Source organism: Hemiscyllium ocellatum, chromosome 16 (genome assembly GCF_020745735.1).
Source record: "Hemiscyllium ocellatum isolate sHemOce1 chromosome 16, sHemOce1.pat.X.cur, whole genome shotgun sequence".
Classification (NCBI taxonomy): Eukaryota; Metazoa; Chordata; class Chondrichthyes; order Orectolobiformes; family Hemiscylliidae; genus Hemiscyllium; species Hemiscyllium ocellatum.
This window is the reverse complement of record NC_083416.1, coordinates 3,775,967-3,797,857: the sequence shown is the minus strand read 5'-3', so window position 1 is coordinate 3,797,857 and position 21,891 is coordinate 3,775,967. Positions and strand designations below refer to the sequence as shown.

Here is a 21,891-nt window from a genome sequence, read left to right as displayed (position 1 = left end):
TGTTCACCTGCCTCAGAGTCCTCTCGTTCTCAGCCCTCCTACCATGGCAGCAGGTTCTCCCTATCTACTCTGTCCAGCCCTTCATGGTTTTTGAACATCTCTGTCAAGCCTCCTCCCATCCCTTTCCTTGGAAACGGTCTCCGTTGTCTTTAATCTATCGTCGGACATGACTAGACCATTCACCTTTATTGAGTCTGCTCACTATTGTGGCTGATGGAGTACTTCAATTCCCTTTACTCTCACTATCTCCATACCCCTCACACAATCGGTAATCTGAAACTCTACATAAACATACTCAAAGACTGAGCTTTCTAGTCCCCTCTGACCTACAGAATTCTAAAGCATAACAATCTTCCAAGTAAAGGAAATTCTCCACATGGTGATCCTAAATGACACCCCCTTCATTTTGTACTGTGTCCATTTATTCTAGAACCTGCCCCCTTCAAACTAGAGGAAATACCTGACCAACATCAACCCTGTCTCCTCCTTTCATTGTTTTGTAGATTTCAGTCATATCACTTCTTCAAAACTGTAGAGAATATAGGCCCAGTTTGCCCCAATCCCTTTTCATAAGTTAGTCTCACGATTCCAGCCTCAGGCGACTGTCTGTGTGGAGTTTGCACATTCTCCCCATGTCTGCTTGGGCTTCCTCTGGGTGCTCCAGTTTCCTCTCTCAAGATGTGCAGGTTAGCGTGGATTGGCCATGGGAAATTGTCCCGTAGTGTCCAGGGATTTGTAGGCTAGATGGGTTAGCCATGGGAAATGCAGGATGAGAGGGATAGGGTGAGGAGTCTGAGGGGGATGCTCTTCAGAGGGTTGGTGTGGATTCAATGGGCTGAGTGGCCTGCTTCCACACTTTAGAGATTCTAGATTCTACAATCAAGCCTGGTGAATATATGTTGCACTTGCTGTATGGCAGTAATATCCTTCCTAAGCCCATGAGCCCGGGACTGTACACACTACTCCATGTGCGGTCTAACTAAGCTTCATTACTCCCATAAGTAAATCCTTGTGTAATAAAGGCTAACATTCTATTAGCCTTCCTAATAGCATCTGCATATTACCCTTAAATGACTTACTGACAAGGGCACTTCAGATCCCTTGTACATTTTATACTTTCCTAACTCTTGCCATTTAAGAAATAACTTTACACCCTTCCTAAAATGTATTGCCTTGAGTTGGGCAGCTACTCTACAGGAGGCTGAATCTGCATTTTGTGATGGTTCAATGGGAAACATTAAATTTATGTAACTGGTCTGAACGTATTCCTTTCAGCCCTGGTATAATTATGGCGAATGTGTAACAGCTCTGAGTCTAATAAATCCATCCGGAGGCTAAAGTTGGAGTCTGAACAGGATTCTGAGAAAAATACCTCTGGTTAGCTCTGTAGCCCATGAGGGAGCAGTCTTTACCAGTTACTCCTTGTGTTCCTGCAGGCATGCTATTGAGGTGAATAAACGCGATTACAGAGCTTGGTACGGACTGGGACAGACGTATGAGATCCTCAAGATGCCGTTTTATTGTTTGTATTATTACAGACGAGCCCATCAGCTCAGGTAAGTCACTGCAGGGAATAAAGCTACAGTAACACATGCTGCCTAGAATTTGGGAAGATTTGGAAACGGTGTGTCTTTTCCCCACAGACCGAATGATTCTCGAATGCTCATCGCTTTGGGTGAATGTTATGAAAAGCTGAATCAGCTGCCTGAAGCCAAGAAGGTACTTTCCTGTCTTGTTTTTATTCCGAAGTTAAACTGACTTTGAGAGTGGCCCTGTAAACGATGATAACTTCATACAGCTTCAGCAGAGAATTACGAAAAACAGTGGTTTCAAATCAGTTAAATGATCCATAGGATTTCACAATAAAAGCCGGGGGCATAAGCCCAAGGGCTTGCATTGCCATTTCGATCCCAGCTAAGTCTGTCTGGTAAAAATGGTTATGTTTATTTCTTTTTCTTAAAATCACTATTAGAATTGTCTGCATTATCCCTGTTGTTTGCATGCTATTTGTCAACATTATGTTGTCTGTTATTCCCAATTGAAGAGATTTTCGAGTTGGTTAGACACTTCGGGTTCTTCTGTCTACACTCAGTTCAGATCAGTGGATTAAATTGTAACAATCCTTGCTTGTGGGAGCCACGCTTACACAACCTGTTTGAGAAGACTGCTTCCCATGTTGTGCTGTCTAACCGGTTTGCCACGAGACCCTGAAACAAGTGACTTGTCTTCCTTTCTGTCTCTCTTTGGCAGTGTTACTGGAGGGCGTTTTCGGTTGGTGATGTTGAGAAAATGGCGCTGGTCAAACTAGCAAAGTAAGTGTCTGTCCGCGGAGAGCTCTTAAACGATGGTGAATGTTGGTTTCGTCATATCCTGGAAAGTGGGTGAATGTTCCAACCAGACTATATTTACAAATTCATATTATGAAAAGTTGGTGTTTGTTACCTTATCAAAATAAATGTAATGAGGAAGGTTGCTAAAGATTATTAGTGTCTTGGAAAGGTTAGTGATGGTTCACTTGAATAATCTCAGTCATAACAGTCTATAGCTTTAGATGTTTCGAATGTTAGAGCTTAAGGTGACTGATGCCAAAAGATTTGAAAAGTTCAGTAGGGAAAGTGGATAGTAACTGGTAATAATAGCCTCCGGATTTGAGAATAATGGCACAAATGAGGATTAACTGTTCAGTAAGGTAGATGTGGCGAACCGCAAAAAAGTATGTTAGCAAAGAGTCTAGACTCAAAATGTTAGCTTGCTGTCTCTCTTCATGGATGCTGCCTGACCCGCTGTGATCTCCCCAGCATTTTCTTGCTTTTAGATCTTGTTCCAGCATCTGCAGTAACTTGCTCCTACAACCAAGAGTCATCCTGGCAGTGAAGGAGAAAATAGGAAGTTGTAAAAACGGGAAGAAATGAAGTTGATTTGTATTTGAAATCAAAGTCTCTCTGCACTGTTTATAGACTTACAGCACAGAAGCAGACCATTCGGCCCGTGTCGAACGGATCATCAAAAATCTGACTTTACTAATTCCATCGTCCATCCGTTGGCCCATAGCCCTGAAGGCTCTGGCAATGGAAATGAATTGCTAAATACTGTTTAAATGTTACAAGAGTTTCAGACAATGAGTTCCAGACTCCAACTGTTAGCGAGTTTTGAGAAGATTTGTAGCTCAGGTTGAGGTTCTGGATGCTCACTGAGCTGGAAGATTCGTTTTCAGATGTTTCGTCACCATACTAGGTAACATCATCAGTGAGCCTCCAGATGAAGCACTGGTGGTATAAATAGAAAGCAGACCGTGTCAGCAGTGCTTCATCCGGAAGCTCACTGATGATGTTACCGAGTATGGTGACGAAACATCTGAAAACAAACCTTTCAGCTCAGTGAGCAAACCTACATTCACTCCCATGGTCTCAACTTTCCTCTTAACCAGGAGACTTAGCGGTAGAAGATTACTGACCCCTCTACTAATTACTAATGCTAGATTCCAATTAACTGACTTGTCCTTAACTGCCTGTTCCATTGTGAAGCAGTTGCTGAGAGATGGACCAAAGTGATTTGGTTGGGAACACACATCTAAGGTTGGAAATGACAAGTGGGAAGGCAAGCCACTGTGTACTAATACACTGCCTTCCTGTAGCAGTCTGAACAGAGGATCAAACAGGGGGACACATTCAGCTGCACTTTTGTTTCATTAAGTCTGAGATCTCAGTTATATTTTACTGTTAAAACTTCTTTACAAAGGATATTCGAATCTGTTTGTAACCAAACAAAAATGACATAAATAAAAACCGAAAGTGGGTGCAATACATCTGAAACGAAAGCAAAGTTGCTAGAAAAGCTCAGCAGGTCTGGTAGTGTCTTCCTCAGGTTCTGAGGAAGGGTCACTGGACCCGAAACGTTAACTCTGATTTCTCTTCACAGACTCTGCCAGACTTGCTGAGCTTTTTCAGCAACTTCTGTTTTGTTGCAAAATCTACATAAGGTTGTGGAATTGGCAGAGGAAGTATAAACAAACATTTAATGTAGTCTGTAATGCTGCCAGCATTGCCAGTCGGGTCGTATTGACTTAATGTCTTTTTCCTTCCATAATGTTTCAGGATTCACGAGCAGTTAGGTGAATCCGATCAAGCAGCACAGTGCTACATCAAATATGTCCAAGACATCTGTGATTGTGGGGTAAGTTTCTTCAAGGCAGACCCGAACCAGTGTAGATAACATTGTGGACCCAAGGTAGCAGGAACACAAGTGTTTGTTCTGCTGTTTCATTTGCAAAAGGAAGACTTCCGATCTGACCCCTCCAATATGTTTTTTAAACCCATGTACTGTATCCTTCTGTTCTGTTAACACATTGTGACCATCTGTCTTTGCAGCTTGTGCTGGGACTGCAGTTTTTTACAATATACATTAATGATATAGATTATGGTATTAAAAGTAACATTAGCAAATTTGCTGATGATACAAAGCTGGGTGGCAGGGTGAAATGTGAGGAGGATGTTAGGAGATTACAGAGTGACCTGGACTGGCTAGGTGAGTGGACAGATGCATGGCAGATGCAGTTTAATGTGGATAAATGTGTGGTTATCCACTTTGGTGGCAAGAACAGGAAGGCACATTACTACCTCAATGGAATTCGACGTTTCGAGCATAAGCCCTTCATCAGGAATCAGGCTTATTCCTGATGAAGGGCTTATGCTCGAAACGTCGAATTCTCTATTCCTGAGATGCTGCCTAACCTGCTGTGCTTTGACCAGCAACACATTTGCAGCTGTGATCTCCAGCATCTGCAGACCTCATTTTTTACTACCTCAATGGAGTCAAGATAAGTAAAGGGGCAGTACAACAAGATCTATGTGTTCTTGTACATCAGTCAATGAAAGCAAGATTTGAACCAGGTAGTGAATTTCAGACAGGATTAGTGGATTGAGCCTGTTCTTCTGTTGGACTAAGTCATGGTTGGTCTGCTACATAACTTCATAGATACATTCCTGAATATTTTTGGTAAATACATCAACCACAGATTTAAAATTGAACTATTGATCTAGATTAGTTGTTGTTTGCAGAATATTTCCAAACTTCCATTACCTTTGTGCTTAAAAGTGTTCCCTAACTTCACTCATGAAAGGGCTGGTTCTAATTTTTGGATCATGCCCCACAGTTACAGGCTCCTCCACCGGCAACAAATAGTTTCTCTCTATAGCTGTCTGTTTCCCTTACTTTATTGGAAACTCTGGACATTTCACCCTGAGGGAGGGAATTCCAGGATTTTGAGCCAATGACACTAAAGGAATGGCAATATTTTTCCAAGTCAGGATAGGGAGTGGCTTCAGCTATAGAGGAAATTCGAAAACCCGAATTAAAGGAGGAGGTACGGGTGCAGAACTCAGGAGAGGTTATTAAAGTCTCCAGCACACACACAGGACAAGAGTGTATGGAAAAGATTAGCAATCAAACTCCAAGCACACTGAACAAACAAATGACAATGAGAAGAGGGACGGTTACTACAGGACTGAAGGTGTTCTATCGGAATGCACGAAGTATGGGGAATAAGGTAAATGAGCCTGTGGTGCAGATTGAAATTGGCAGGTATGATGTTGTGGGCTTCGCGGAGACATGGCTGCAAGGGGATCAGGATTGGGAGCTGACTATTCAAGGATATACATCCTACTGAAAAGACAAGCAGATGGCCAGAGGAGGTGAGGTTGCCTTATTAGTAAGAAATGAAGTAGGGTCAGATGGTGTAGAATCTGTGTGAGGTAAAATTGAGGAACCACAAAGGTCAAAAAAACCTGAGGAGCTGGGGTGCAAGGTACACCAGGAGATAGAAAAGACAATGTTACAATGATCGTGGGGGATTTCAATATGCAGGTGGACTGGGAAAATCAGGTTGGTAGTAGATTGCAAGAAGAGGAATTTGTGTAATGTCGACGAGATGGCTTTTTGGAGCAGCTTGTGGAACCCATGAGTGGAAGTTGGGAAGATGCCTCCATTGGTAGGAGAGACTAGGATCCTGGGCACAGCCTTAGAGTAAAGAGAGAACCTTTTTGAATGGAGCTAAGGAGAAACTTCAGCCAGTGAGTGGTGGATCTATAGAATTCATTGCCATTGAAGGGTTTGGAGGCCAGGTCAGTGAGTATATTTCAGACAGAGATAGATAGGTTCCTGAGGATTTAGGGTGATGTGGAGAAAGCGGAAGAATGGGGATGAGAAACCTATCAGCCATGATTGAATGGCAGAGCAGACTCAGTGGGCTGAATGGCCAAATTTCTGCTCCTATGTCTTATGCTCTTGTACTCTAGCCCTTTTGAAATGAATGCTAACATTTACATTCGCTTTCCTAACTACTAACTGGACCTGCATTTTAACCTCAGGAGTCCTAGTTCTGCATTTTGTTAAGTCCCTTTGTGCTTCAGATTCCCAAAGCTTTTTGTATCCCTCCAACCAAAGTGTAAGCAAAATTCTGACTTGGATTAAAAGTTGGTTGGCTGACAGGAAACTAAGAGCAGTGATAAATGGCACCCTTTCGGAATGGCAGGCGGTGACCAGTGGGGTACCGCAGGGATCAGTGCTGGGACCGCAGTTTTTTACAATATACATTAATGATATAGATTATGGTATTAAAAGTAATATTAGCAAATTTGCTGATGATACTAAGCTGGGTGGCAGGGTGAAATGTGAGGAGGATGTTAGGAGATTACAGAGTGACCTGGACTGGCTAGGTGAGTGGACAGATGCATGGCAGATGCAGTTTAATGTGGATAAATGTGTGGTTATCCACTTTGGTGGCAAGAACAGGAAGGCAGATTACTACCTCAATGGAGTCAAGATAGGTAAAGGGGCAGTACAACAAGATCTATGTGTTCTTGTACACCAGTCAATGAAGGTAAGCATGCAGGTATAGCAGGCAGTGAAGAAGGCTAATAGCATGCTGGCCTTCATAACAAGAGGGATTGAATGTAGAAGCAAAGAGGTTCTTCTGCAGCTGTCCAGGGCCCTGGTGAGACCGCACCTGAATATTGTGTGCAGTTTTGGTCTCCAGATTTGAGGAAAGACATTCTGGCTATTGAGGGAGTGCAGCGTAGGTTCACGAGGTCAATTCCCAGAATGGTGGGACTATCTTACACTGAAAGATTGGAGCGACTGGGCTTGTGTACCCTTGAGTGTAGAAGGCTGAGAGGGGATCTGATTGAGACATATAAGATTATTAAAGGATTGGACACGCTGGAGGCAGGAAACATGTTTCCGGTGATGGGTGAGTGCTGAACCAAAGGACACAGTTTAGAAATATGGGGTAGGCCATTTAGAACAGAGTTGAGGAGAAACTTCTTCACCCAGAGAGTGATAGGTGTACGGAATGCTCTGCTCCAGAAGGCTGTGGAGGCCCAGTAATTGGATACTTTCGAGAAAGAGTTGGATGGAGCTCTGAAGGATAGTGGGATCAAGGGTTATGGGGATAAGGCAGGAACAGGATTCTGATTGAGGATGATCAGCCATGATTATAATGAATGGTGGTGCAGGCTCAAAGTAATGTTTGCAAATCACCAATCCTCAGGCACCATCCTCAAGCCTAGAGAAGATTGAAAAATGATTGTTTGTGACTCTGTAATTTCTGCCATCACTTACTTTAAAATTGTTGGATGTATTGTATCCAGCCCTGGTGTTATCAATTTTAAGTACTGACATCTTATTCAATTCCTCCTCTGTCACAATGACCTGGGAAGGATCTGCCTCCCTGGTCACGACAGCTGCAAACACCTCAGCCAGGCCCCTTGCTTCCAAGTTTAAATCCTTTTTTTTTGGTCCTAATCTTTGGGTTTGTGAATACTTTGGATTTTCCCTTTTGTGTCAATTCTCAGTCTTTGCATAATCCCTCTTCTTTACTGTTTCTCACCTTCCTTCTGAATTTGTCTTGCTTCTCAATTATGTTTTTTAAACTTAAATTCGGAACTCTCTGGCTAACAAAGGAGATGGAAATTGCTTGTCCCACCATTTTCTGACAAGGGGGAGGTGATGGCCTAGTGGCTTTATCACTAGGTGGTAGAATTTGAATTCAATAAAAATTTGAAATTAAGAGTTTTGGGGCAACGCAGTGGCTAAGTGGTTACACACATTCTCCCCGTGCCTGTATGTATTTCCTCCCACGATCCAAAGATGTACAGGTTAGGTGAATTGGCTGTGCTAAATTGCTTATAGTGTTCAGGGTTCTTTAGTCAGGGGAAATGTAGAGTATTGGGTAGGGGAACACGTCAGTGTGGGCTTGTTGGGCCAATTGGCCTGTTTCCCCAGTGTAGAGATTCTGTGAATACATCACGACTGTGCCTGAACCATCTCTTTGAAGAGAGAGCCTGTTATACAGCTGTTTTCAGCCAACTTTGGTCCCAGTCTATCCAGTACAGTACAGTTCCTGCCTCTGCCAGTTGATTAGTCTTACTGTGGATAGACTAGTATCATTTTGCCCAAAATGTTGATTTTCCTGCTCCTTGGATGCTGTCTGACCTGCTGTGCCTTCCCAGCACCACTCTAGACGTATCATTCTAAACCTTGTGCTACAATGGTCACTGTCCCCCAAATGTTGCTTGGGCCACCTCGTTTCCAAAATCCTACATCCAACAATGTTATCCTTTCTTGCTGGACCTGTAGGAAATTCTCCTGAATACAATCTAAAAATGTCTGCACCTTAGGCTACCACTATTCTAGTCTATATATTGATAATTAGTCTCCCATTATAATAGGTGTTTACAGCTCTGATGTGTTGTATGTATTTGTCCCTCTACATCCTAGTAGGCAGCACAGTGGTTAGCACTGTTGCCTCACATCGCCAGAGACCCGGGTTCAATTTCCACCTCCGGCAACTGTCGGTGTGGAGTTTGCACCTTGTCCCTGTGTCTGCATGGGTTTCGTCCCACAGTCCAACCATGTGCAGGTTAGGTGAATTGGCTATGCTAAATTGCCTGTCGTGTTAGGTGAAGGGGTAAATGTAGGGGTGGGTCTGGGTGTGTTGCTGTTCGGAAGGTCGGTGTGGACTTGTTGGGCTGAAGGGCCTGTTTCCACACTGTAGGGAATCTAATCCTCCCCACGAGTTGTGCAGGGGGAGGGTCAATAGATGTAATTGTAGTCACCTTTTCCTTTAGCCAAAGATGCCGATTATTCTCCTTTTAATCATCATCTTTTCTGAACACCTTGTAGCCATGGATATTTAACATTTCTTGACCTCTGTTTCCCACATGATATTTGGTGCCTGTCACTCCGCAATCTTATACTTTGTACAATCTTATAACTCTGATTTTAACCACATTTTGACTACTATTTACACTGCCATTAGCTGAAAATAGTCATTGTCCATCTCATGTGTGGTTGCTGTATTCTAGTTTTGGCACATGTTGCAAGTTGATCTTATTGAATGATGGAACAGGCTGGAGGGGCTGAATTATCTATTCTGCATAAACCCCATTCTGAAGCTGAATCTTTGAGGTAGTGAATAAACTACACAGACATCTCTCTCCCTTCTTCGTGCTGGCATGTACTTCAATGACTTAGCTCAATATATCTACCATACTTCATAGAGAACCAAACATCCTGAATAAATAAAATTCTTACAACCTTATCACAGTAAACTGTGAATATTGGAGGATAGCATGATGCAGTCTTTACACTTGCTCACAGATACAATCGCCAACAAATACAACCTGGACTTTCAAAGCATGAAATGTGTTTGGGAGGTTGCTTTAAAAAAAAAACTGGGAAAGCAAAATGACAAGTTTGTACAGTGCTTGCTGTGTCTACCAGGTTTAAGAAAATTCACTTGCAAGCTGTGGAGTAAATATATTTTGCATTGTATCTCAAGAACTGCAAAGTGTGTTTGGAGAAATGTATGTGTAAGGCTTTAAGTTTCTCCCTCGCCTAATTAATTATCCTTGTTCACATTTTTAGGAGATTCTGGAGCATCATGAAATGAGCACTGCATTTAGAGCTCTGGCTCAGTATTATTTCAAGTGTAAACGATGGGATGAGGCATCAGTTTGTGCACAGAAATGCTGTGATTACAATGATGTAAGTCATATCCACAAATCTTTATCAAATTCTTTGAATTGACCATATGCTGTAGTTGGAACTCAAATAAGGCTGTATTTTGCTAATCTTCAACAACATATTTCTCCAAAAAAAAAGCCACTTTTGATTACTTTAAGTCAATACTGCCATTAGTAATCCCCACCAGCTTCAAGATTTGAATTGTTGAATGGTAAACAAAAATCCAAATCCCATCTGCTAATCTGCACTAGATCAGACCACAGGTGAAAGGCCAATTCACCCACTACCATCCCAAAAGCAGAGTGGGAGCCAGTGAGACAACTGGTGCACTACTTGAAATGTATGCTGTTGGTAATCTGGCCTCTGATGTTTTGGTAGTAAACTATATGAACTGTATAAGCCAAATAACATCCTGAGAAGTCCAGAAGTACCCTGTGCCTGTGACACCATTTGAAAAAAGAGCAAAGGAATTATTTTTTGCTGTGTTACTTGTTCATTTCAGTTTCTTGTGATTTGAATGCAAGTTTTTGAACAATTGAGAACAAAGTTAGTGTTTTTGCTGTGATTTAATCTTAATCTAATTTGTTCCAGACTAGAGAAGAAGGAAAAGCTCTCCTGAGACAAATTTCACAGCTTCGCAGTCAAGGTGATGTGACAACACCCATGGGTGCTGACATATCACGGACATTTGTCCCTGGAGTCAATACCCCTTCTGCAAAACTGCCACCACTCAATTTATCTTCCATCACACCATGAACGTGTCAGTGCTGCTATCAGAAACCAATACATCTCCCACTATTGGCTTTGGTATAGCCTCAATAACCGAGGGCATGTCATTTGCTACTATTTGGAACTTTTATTTCATGGAAAGAGATTATGTTCAAGTTTACTGCATATCTGTAAATATTAAAGTGTTTATACATACATTCTGTCTTGGTAGAATATTCTTTAAAATGATGTCATTTACCTAAATAGAAAACATTCTCCCCCCAAACTTCCATTAATACTCAAATCCTTAAGCAAATGACCAGAGCTAGGTACATCCAGACAGTTGTGAAGAACTGGACTCCCTCCCCTTTCAGTTTCACTTGACCAGTCAACATTGACATTTCAATATTCCTCTGAATTTAACTCCATTTATAGCCATTCAAATCAGTATCTAGCACAAAAGCAATTAGGAGCAAATAGGTCCCTCACCTATGATCTCAACTGTACGCAGCTTTTGGACCCTTAATAACTCTCTAGAAATCTCTCTCAATCTCTGTTTGGAATGCAATGGCCCTTTTTCATGTAAGATGACCAAGACTATACAATTTTCTAACAGCAATCCCTCTGTCTACACAGACCTCTAGGGTTGGTGTCTAGCCATGGACTCCATGATTAGAAGTCAGTGTTGTTGACAGCAACATGCCCCTGTCTGTGCATAGTCCTGTTGTGGTTTCACCAATGCTTTTTATAACTGCAGGAAAACTTTCCTGCTTTTATGCTCCCTGTCCAGTCACAAGGGATCTGCATAGTGATTGAGACTAGTGTACCCAGGCACTCCAAATCCTCCTCTACTGCAACATTCTGCAATTTCTCCCTACTTAAGTACTACATAAATCAGCAACTCCATATCAAATGATATAGCTGACCTGTGGACTCTACCGATGTAGCAACACTGTAGCAGGGTATGCCATTATGTATTTAAGAAATTCATTTTAATTTCACATGCATATAGCAAGTTACAAAACAGTTAAGAGTAGACACCAACTTAAAAGGATTTGAAGTTACAACAATACCATGGACTGTTAAGTACAAAGAGTGGTATCTTTGGCATTTGACAAGCACATTCAATCTCTTAGAAGATGCTAATTAAGAATGCTATGCAATGGGTCCTGTTATGCTATAACAAGAATGAAGTATTAACAGTTTCCTTAAATTGTTACTTTTCTTGGTACATCAAGTTCGATGATTTGTAGGCCAAGGGCTACATACTTAGTATGAATCAGTTTGGAGGGGCTGCTTAAAAGAAACCCAATCTATTATTAGGAGTATTGTATCAAGTTTGATAGTTAAAGCTCATTTGATCTTCATTAGAAATTAGTGTTCAACAATCCCATTGACTGAACTTTCAAAGTTAGCATTGTAACATTTCTTTAAAAACTGTGGGTACATTGTGAACACTAGTGTTTAACCATTAAAATCATATGAATTACTCACATTCTGAAATACATTCAATAATATGAAGAGACTAACAGAACTATTTAAGCTTCCAGGTAAAGAAAGTGCACACAACTTACACTTTGGTGCAAAACTACTTTCACCTCAAATGAATATATCTTTGGAATATACAGGAAGATAAATATATGGCTTACTTGAAAATGTGGTTAGTTATACTCATAGTAGCGATATACAAGCTTAAGGAAATAGGGTTAACAAGCTTACTTATTTCCACAAAGAGATATAACATAATACAGAGGGAAAGTTTTATCTATTCAAAGCCCTCAATCTGTACAAAACATCAGGGCAAAAAGAAAAAATTCTAAATAGTAACCTTAATCTGTCAGAATATTTGAAGATAATCTCTATACACTACCCCTGTTTTAAAAAAAATCTAACATGAAGATAATTCCTTGTTCATTAACTTGTGGAGCGGAACTCCAAACCATATCTGAACAACTACTGGCCAGACAAAGTTCGAAAACTGGATTCTGAGCAACATAATATACAAAATACTTACAAAAGTAAGCACGCATCATAACTTCTGGCACAAATCTCCCAACATACTGTTCCTAATTTCATACAAATCTTTGCAGAAGAATTAAAGGGTTATAAAAAGAGTTGAAGTTGTCATGTAATTTTTTTAGATTTAACCTAATTTCCAAATGCATTTAAAAATTAAAAAGTATTATCTACAAAACCCCTAAGGCTTAATAGTTTATTGATATTTTGCACTAGAGAGATGCAATGCCTTATCCATTCTGGCCCGAGATCGCAAAATATAACTGGAGGGAGTGCTACCTCCCTGCTGTTGGGCAAGCCTCAGTGGGGTCAAGAAACCAGATAGAAATGGCTTTTTCCCTGGAGGTGGCTGATTTTCAATATTGCCAGCACAGCGTCGTTTATTGCAGCCAGGACCTGCCTGAAGTTGACGGACTGTGTGGTACTGCTCCGCAATGCATGCGTTTTTTTTCTTCAGATCCAACTTTACCAAAATAAGCAGCTTCTGCAGATCTGCCAACGTTTGATCCTGTCAGAAAGAAAAAGACAGACTTTTCAATATGCTTCGCTACAGAGTATTTAAGTCCCAAGTGAAAATGCAATCCAATTTTAATTATTTCAAAATATTGCCTTCTCTAGTTGAACCCACATTCAGCAACAAAGTATGTGCAGAGGAAAACTAACTAGTCTCCTACCAGACCCATTCTAAAATTCCAGAACGCAATCTCTGCTTACTAAATTAGATTAGATTACTTACAGTGTGGAAACAGGCCCTTCGGCCCAACAAGTCTACACCGAAGCGCAACCTACCCATACCCCTACATTTACCCCCTCACCTAACACTACGGGCAATTTAGCATGGCCAACTAACCTAACCTGCACATTTTTGGATTGTGGGAGGAAACCAGAGCACCGAGAGGAAACCCACGCAGACATGGGGAGAATGCAAACTCCACACAGAGTCGCCTGAGGCAGGAAATGAACCAGGGTCTCTGGCGCTGAGGCAGCAGTGCTATCCAATGTGCCACCCACTGACAGTGGTTTTGCGTGGGATGTTATTAAACAGTGGTCCTAACAGGAACCGGCTACTTTGTAAAAGTATTGCAGACTTAGTATTAAATCTTAAAGACTAGCTGAGCTTAAATTTTGATTTCTGGTGTAGATTCAATTGCAGCCAAAAAAAAAAAGCATTGACTCAGCATTCTTGGAGGAAAAAAAAGTTAGTGGGAAACCATGACATTAACCAGCAACTAATGCTGAAAAAAGGAATGTGCAAAAATGAGAGTTAGCAATTGGGTAACCTTGAACATGTTGCCAAATAATGGTCAGATAAAATGCTGGCATGGCAAAAGATCTTCTCAATAATGGAGAAGTTGCCATAGTCCCAGAGGACCATAGGTCTGTTCTCATCGCAGAGAAGATGACTAGTGGTGGTTTAACCAGAGTCACCATACCTCGATGGAAGGAATCTTTAGTGATCTCAGCCAGTACAGGAATTGAAGTCACACTGTTGGCATTAATGCAAAAAGCAGCCATCAGCCAACTCAGCTAATGGACTCCCAACATGAGTCGCCTCTGAAGTCATATCAGACTGGAAATTTGAGCACACACTCACCACAATGCTGCTAGATCTGCTGACTTTTTCCAGCACTTGCTGTTTTTATTTTGACATATCTAAGATAGCACAGACTTGGAATTAAAAGCACAATTGCTAACATACCTGTTTTACTATTAGGTCCTCACATTTGGCTAGAGTGCGCCGTAGGTTTTCAGCTGCAGTGTTATGACAACATGCTCTTTCTGATATCTGCAAAGCCTGGCCTATTTTCTGCAGCTCATTCTGCAGCAGCTTTGCATTCTGAAAATGGGGAGAGATAACCAAAGAGGGGTGAATTAGGACAATTAGGTTAAAGCAAAAAGTACATTATAATAGATAATGTCCCAGCAGAAGCAGAAGATTCTGCAAATCGCTTTGAAAAGAGAAGTTGTAATTAAAGATTTTACAGCACAGGTAACTGACTCTGCCAGCAGTGATTCCGAAAGCAGTAATACTGAGGCCCATGCCTGCAAGCTTTTCATCTTAGGAAATATCTAATCAAATTGAAGTTATTATTGGATTTGTTTCCACTCCTCCTTCAGACAGTGCATTCTATATCATAACCTGTTGAGGAACCCCCTAGGTTTTCTTTGTCAGTTTTAAAATCTGTTTTCAAAGTTACCAAGTGCATCATTAGAAACTATTTATCCTGTTCAAGGAAAGTAGAAACAGGAGTGGGCCATTCAACCCTCAATCCTGTGCTATTATTTAATAACATCATGGCTGATTGGAGTTGAGGGTACAATCCATTTTTAAAATATACTTCCCTCTAACTTTTGATTCCGTTGTCAATCCAGGACCTGTTTGTCTCTGCCTTATATTAAATTGTATTTTAAATGACCCTACCTTCACCATTGAGAAAAGATCATTCAACAGACTAACCACCCTCAAAGAAAATCCACAATCCCAGTCTTAAATGGCAGGCCCCTTATTTTCAAATTGTATCCCTAGTTCTAGTCACTCCCACAAAGAGGACAGCATTCTTTCAACAACTGCCCTGTCAAATCCCCCATGATCTCATTTTCAATAAAATGGATACCCCAATCCCAAATTTTCTAAATTTCAATTGCTATTAACCCAACCTTTCTTCACTATATACCCTCCATTCCAGGAGTAATTCAAGTGAAAATTTCCTGGAACTGTGCACAAGGCAATTGAATCCTTAGTAAGGATACCAATGCTGTGTACAACTTTAGCAAAGGTTTGCTATTTTTATATTCCATTCCCCTTGCAATAGACAACACTATTTGCCTTCTTAAAGTTGCAGACCAACTTTATAATCCATGCTCCAGGACACAGATGGCTCTGGACTACAAAATTCTACAATCTCTCCATTTAAATAACAATGAGTCACAGAGTCATACAGCACATTCAACTCATCTATGCCGACCAGATTTCCCAAACTAAACCAGTTCTATTTCCCTCAAAAGACATTTCAATAGGTTTGTGGATTGGAAAGGTTTAAAGTGTTGTAATTGTATCCACCTCTACCACGTCCCCAATAGTTCATTCCACATACAAACTGTCCAGTGTTAAAAAGTTGCCCCTCAGGTCCCCTTTAAATCTTTCCCCACTCACCTTAAAAATATGCCCCTGGTTTTGAACTCATCCACTTCACAATAAAAGACCATTGCTTTTCATCTTATCTCATGATTTTATAAACCTCTAAAGGTCACCCCTTAACTGCCTATACTCCAGTGGAACAAAGTCCCAGCTTATCCACCTACCCTTATAACACAAACCCTCTAGCCCCAGCAATATCCTGGTAAATCTTTCCTGAACCCTCTCCAATTTAACATCACCCTTCCTATAGTGGTGTGACCAGGACTGTACACAATGCTCAGAGACTTCACCAACATCCTGTATAACCACAACATGATGTATCAACTCCTCTACTCAATGGCCTGAGCAATGAAGGCATGTGCTAAAAATGTTTTCTTTACCACCCTGTCTACCTGCGATGTACCTGAACCTCTAGGTCTCTGTTCAACACCACTATCCGGAGAACCACCATTAACTGTAAAAGACCTGTCCTTGTTCATTTTACCAAATGCAACACCTCGCAAATATCCAAATTAAATTCTATTTGCCACTCCTCATCCTATTGGCCCCACTGATCAAGATAGTTTTTTTTAAATCTTGATGTCATCTGCAAGCTTACTAACTTTGCCTATGTTCTAATCCAAATCATTTTATACAAAAACAATAAACAAAATAGGACCCAGCACCGATCCCTGCAGAATCGGTGGTCACAAGCATTCAGTCAAAAAACAATCCTCCACCAATACCATTTCCTAATGTCAAGCCCATTTTGTATCCAATTGGCAAGATCTCCCTGAACCCCATATGATCTAATGTTACTGATTAGTAAAACTTTTGACAAGATTCTGTATGGTAGACTAAAGTCCATGTTAACCGTCTATCACTCCGCCACCACTCTTTGGTCACATCCTTTTACAAAAAAAGCTTTGTAAGACAATTTCCCACACAAAAAGCCATGCTGACTACCCTTAATTAGTCCTTGCCTCTCCAAATGTAAATCCTATCTTTCAGAATCGCCACAACTTACCCATCAGTGACGTCAAACTCTCATGTCTGTCGTTCCCAGCTCCTTACAGCCTATCTCAAATGATGGCACAACACTAGCCACCTTCTAATTCTCCAGCACCTCACTTTTAGCTATAAATGATGCAAATGTCTGTGCTTGGGGACCTGCAATTTCCTGCCTAACTTCCCACAAAGTCCTGGGATACACTTCATCAGGTCCCAGAAATTTATCCACCTTGGCATTTAAGACCTTCAGCACTGTCTCTTCTGTAGTGTGGATTGTTTTGAAGACCTCAATATTAATTTCCAGTGTTCCCTAGCATCCATTTCTTTCTCCACAGTAAAAACTGAAATATTTGCTTAGTAATCCAAAGTTGTGCAGGCTAGGTGTTCAGTGTTCAGGGACCTACAGGTTAGGTGTATGAGTCAAGGGTAAATGTAGGGGAATGGGTTTGAGTGGGATTCTCTTCAAAGGGTTGGTGTGGACTTGTTGGGCCAAAGGGCCTGTTTCCACACATTAGGGATTCTAATTCTATATCTCTCCCATTGCCTGATTCCACACATATAAAACCTCATTGGTCTTTGGGGGCTCTATTCTCTGCCTAGCTCTCAAATTACTTGCAGCATCTCTTTGGATTGTCCTCAGCCTTGGCAGATAAGGTCATCTCCGATCCCATTTACCCTCCCCATTTCCCTCTTAACAATGACCCTATACTTCTTATACTCTTCCAAGATCCACTTGACTCCAGTTGCCGAAAACGGATACATGACTTCTCATTCTTGACCAAAACGTCAATGTCTTTATTCATCCATTATTCCCTACTCTTACCAGCTATACCCTTCACTTCAACAAGAACATAATACCTCTGAACTCGTTATCTCACTTTTAAAATTCCCTATTATAACCCTATTATTCTTCTATAGGTATCGGAGATCTCTATATAATGGCTCATCAATTTCCCTCTGACTATTGGGGGGCCTATTGTACAATTCCATCAAGGTGATCATCCCTTTATTTCCAAACTCCACCCATATAGCTTCACTTGACTATCCCTCAAGTATTCCCTCTAATGTTTGCCTTAAATCAAAAACACCACTTCCCCTCCTCCCTACAACATCCTGTCACTCCCTCAGCCCATGTTTCTATTATAGCGATGATGTCCCAGTTCCACATTCCCACATTTGCTCGGAGTTCATATGCCTTAACTGTAAGACCACTTGCATCGAGATAAATGTAGTGTAATTCTTCAGAGTTACTTCGTTCTTGAACTTGCTTTTGCCTGCCTTTTCTAATTTTTTTTATATATAAAAAGTTTCAGAACCATCGTCACTGGTCTCTCCCTCAAATTAGGATTCCCCCCACCTCCTCTCCATGCTTGTTTAAAAGGCTTTTGGATAGCATTAGGAAATCTCCCCACCAGGCAACTGGTCCCCTTCCAGTACAGGTAAAATCTGTCCCTTTTGAACAGGTCTCTCCTGCCCCTGAAGAGATTTCAATTATCAAAAACTCAATCCTTGCCCATTGCACCATCTCCTCAGGCATTGATTTATCTGGGCAAAAGGGAGGACTGCAGATGCTGGAGGTCAGAGTCTGGAAAAGCACAGCAGGCTGCATCCAAGGAGCAGGAAAATCGATGTTTTGGGCTTCCTGATGAAGGGCCTATGCACGAAACGTCGATTTTCCTGCTCCATTGATTTATCTGCTCTAGTCAGTTCCTCTATAACATGATAGCTGGATTCTTGTGCAACCCCACTTTAGAGAGACTACGTTTAAAGTGTTGGCAATGTAATCACATCACATTACATAGAAACAACACCCCCCCCTTCAATTGTGTTACAGTGAATTCATATTGACAAGTAACCTGTATCACCTTATTCCTACTCTCAATAGCATGTGTCACCAGAAGTAATTCAAGCAGCACTACCTTTGAGGTTCTGCTCCTTATCCTTCTATCTAACTTCCTATATTCACCCTAAAGCATCAACACGGTCCTTAATTAAGTCGCTCTTACCAATGTGTACAACAATTTCCAATTTTCTCAATCTCCTCTTTGACAATATGCTGCAAACTGTTGAGGGGTTCTTGATGCAAGTCCTTAATTTGTCACACAAGCAACTTCACATTCAAGCTTTCCAGCCAAGGTCTGGCCCCAACAGCATTACTGAGATAAATGCATTATGGTCTTTCAACACAGCAGTATGGAAACCTAAAGTCATTCCAAGCAATCAGTTGTCCAGAAATAGTTTAAAATATTAACCCTACCATACTGGGTCAGAACAAAGAGGAAATACAGGACTCACTCTCTGCCCTGCTTCTATCTTCCGGTCAGCATCAACAGTGAGATGTTTCATTCCAGCTGGAAGCTCAATCATGTCCTTGTATCGCTTCAACTCTGTAACATGGCAAATTAACAGTCAATCAATGAAAAACTGCAGACTTTGTGGAAAGCACACATTTAAGTCTAACTACTGAATACAAGTTTCAAAGACACATGCTTCATGAGGAAGTCCCACTGAAAGATTCCTACAAATGTTGATGCCAAGCTTTCAGTTTAAGATGTTACTATTAGGGGCAACACACTTTAAAAGTGAAATTTAGTGGCAACATAAGAGAATACAGATTGCTTTTCAAGTTAGTCAACAAATCAGGTCACAAAAGCAACTCATTGGAACTTGCCTAAGTAAGGGTTGAGGTTTCTATGCTAGTTCTACTGTGACTGCAAGTATTACTTACATTGTCATAGCAGTCAGAACCTCAGCTGATAGACAATTAGGGAGCTAAGTAAGGGTCTGCAACTGCTGGGGACTGTATCGGTCAAATAATCCAGGTGGCTCATTACCTACCCAATGTAATTCTTAATTCTAGGGTCATCACTCCAAGTTCTACATTGGGGAATGAGTTTTGTAGGAGATGGTGCTATGATTGAGATTACTAGCAGAGTAATGCAGACAATTCCATGGAAGACAAGGGTCCAAATCTCATGATGTAGAATCTAAACAACTGCAGAGTTTTCTTTGGAAAAAAATAATATCCACAAATTGAAACTGGTTTCAGCAATAATGATTTGGAAACTATTGAATGCCATTTAAATCCAGCTGTTTCACTAATGTCTTTGGGAAAGAAAATCAACCATCTTACCTGGTCCACTATGCAATATGGTTTACTCAGACCTGCCCTCAAATGTACTGAGCGGCTTGCCAAGCTAAAGGGCAATTAGGAGCAGACATCCAATGCTGGCCTTGCCTGCCATCCCATATCCCATGAACAATTTTTTTTAAATAACTACTTTTCTCAGTGTGGTTGGGGAACAGATGTTCTCCTGAATTGTACAAAGTGCAGCACAGAAAGCCTAATGGAGGATTTCAAAAATCAGAAATAGTCATAGTATTAATATACTCAGATGAGAAAGACTATTGAAATATTCATTACTAGAAAAACAATATAGAAAATTTTCTCCAGTTTAGAGGGCATTGGCAAAAGCACATTTAGATTGTGTACAGCTTTTACTTTAAGGATTCGACAGGGGGGTGGGGTTGAAGAAAGGGCATGAGAATGGTGAGGAGAAAGAGAAAGATACTGTAAGGATGCTTTTTCCCTTGTGGGAGAAACTAGAACCGAGGGACAGTTTAAAAATGAAAGGTTCCTCATTTAAAGCAGAAACAAGGAGAAATTTCTTCAGGGTTGAGAACCTGAAATTCTCTTCCTCAGCAGGGTGGAAGAGGGAAATTAAATATTTGAAGTATGCTAAATTGATTCCCTCGGGAGGTCAAGAATCCAAGGGTATAATGGCAGGCAGGAATACGCAGCTGAGCAGCAGGGGCTGGTTACCAACTGCAGAAGAGTCATGTTTGCAGGAGCTAGCCCTATCAATCAACAGAACCATGAGTAGGGCTGCCATTTGGTACCCAGATCAGTGGTAATTCTATTTTACCATACAGCTGTGTACAAGTCATCAAGCCACTACTTCCTAAGGCAATGGGCTGAATCGCTGCCATGGCAACTCTCACTCTGTGCAAGGCTAGTCAAACAAGTGGACAACTTGTAGAACATCGAACATTACAGCATAGTACAGACCCTTTGACCCTCAATGGTTCCACAGGTCGGTGGAACAATCTGAAGCCCACCTAACCTACACTATTCCATTTTCATCCATATGTTTACCCAATGACCATTTAAATACCCTTAAACTTGACGAGTCTACTATTGCAGGCAGGGTGTTCCAAGCTCTTACTACTGAGTAAAGAAACTACATCAGACATCTGTCCTATATCTATCACCCCTCAATTTAAAGCCATGTCCCTTCTATGTCACCATCTGAGGAAAAAGGCTCTCACTGACCACCCTTTCTAATCCTCCGATTACCTTATGTCTCAATTAAGTCACATCTCAACCTTCTTCTTTCTCATGAAAATCAGCCTCAAGTCCCTCAAGCCTTTCCTCACAAGACCTTCCTTCCATACCAGGTAACTTTCCAGTAAAACTCCTCTAAACCCTTTCCAAAGCTTCCACATCCTTCCAAAAATACGGCGACCAGAACTGGATGCAATACTCCAAGTGCAGCCACACCAGAGCTTTGCACAGCTGCAACATAACCTCATGGCTCTGAAATTCAATCCCCCTACCAATAAAAGCTAACACAACGTACACCTTCTTAACAACCCTATCAACCCGAGTTGCAACTTTCAGGGCTCTATGTACATCGACACCAAGATCTCTCTCTGCTCATATACACTACCAAGAATCTTACCATGAGCCCAATACACTGTATTCCTGTTACTCCTTCCAAAGTGAATCATCTCACTTTTCCACATTAAACTCCATTTGCCATCTCTCAGCCCAGTTCTGCAGCTTATCTGTGTCCCTCTGTAACCTGCAACATCCTTCGGCATTATCCACGACGCTAAGGTTAGTGGATTCATCTGCAAATGTACTAACCCATCTTTCTATGCCCTCATCCAGGTCATTTTTTATAAATGAATAACACTGGACCCAAAACAGATCCTTGTGGGACATCACTAGT

At 41.2% G+C, this 21,891-nt stretch overlaps 2 protein-coding genes across 3 annotated transcripts in view; one reads left to right on the top strand and one right to left on the bottom strand.

Moving 5' to 3' along the window:
* The window catches only part of cdc23 (CDC23 (cell division cycle 23, yeast, homolog)), a 47,825-nt gene extending 36,885 nt beyond the window's left edge, over positions 1-10,940 (top strand). The window contains exons 11-16 of the mRNA XM_060837009.1: positions 1,437-1,556; positions 1,644-1,719; positions 2,251-2,312; positions 4,095-4,173; positions 9,925-10,044; positions 10,615-10,940. Coding sequence (XP_060692992.1) covers positions 1,437-1,556; positions 1,644-1,719; positions 2,251-2,312; positions 4,095-4,173; positions 9,925-10,044; positions 10,615-10,779 — 622 coding nt within the window. The 3' untranslated portion in view covers positions 10,780-10,940. The remainder of the gene's footprint in view (positions 1-1,436; positions 1,557-1,643; positions 1,720-2,250; positions 2,313-4,094; positions 4,174-9,924; positions 10,045-10,614) is intronic.
* A 13-nt stretch (positions 10,941-10,953) lies between these two features.
* kif20a (kinesin family member 20A) overlaps positions 10,954-21,891 on the bottom strand; it is a 53,820-nt gene continuing 42,882 nt past the window's right edge. For both annotated transcript variants that reach the window (XM_060837007.1, XM_060837008.1), the window contains exons 16-18: positions 19,172-19,263; positions 14,447-14,584; positions 10,954-13,255 (exon numbers count right to left, since the gene is read on the bottom strand). In XM_060837007.1, coding sequence (XP_060692990.1) covers positions 12,944-13,255; positions 14,447-14,584; positions 19,172-19,263 — 542 coding nt within the window. In that variant the 3' untranslated portion in view covers positions 10,954-12,943. The remainder of the gene's footprint in view (positions 13,256-14,446; positions 14,585-19,171; positions 19,264-21,891) is intronic.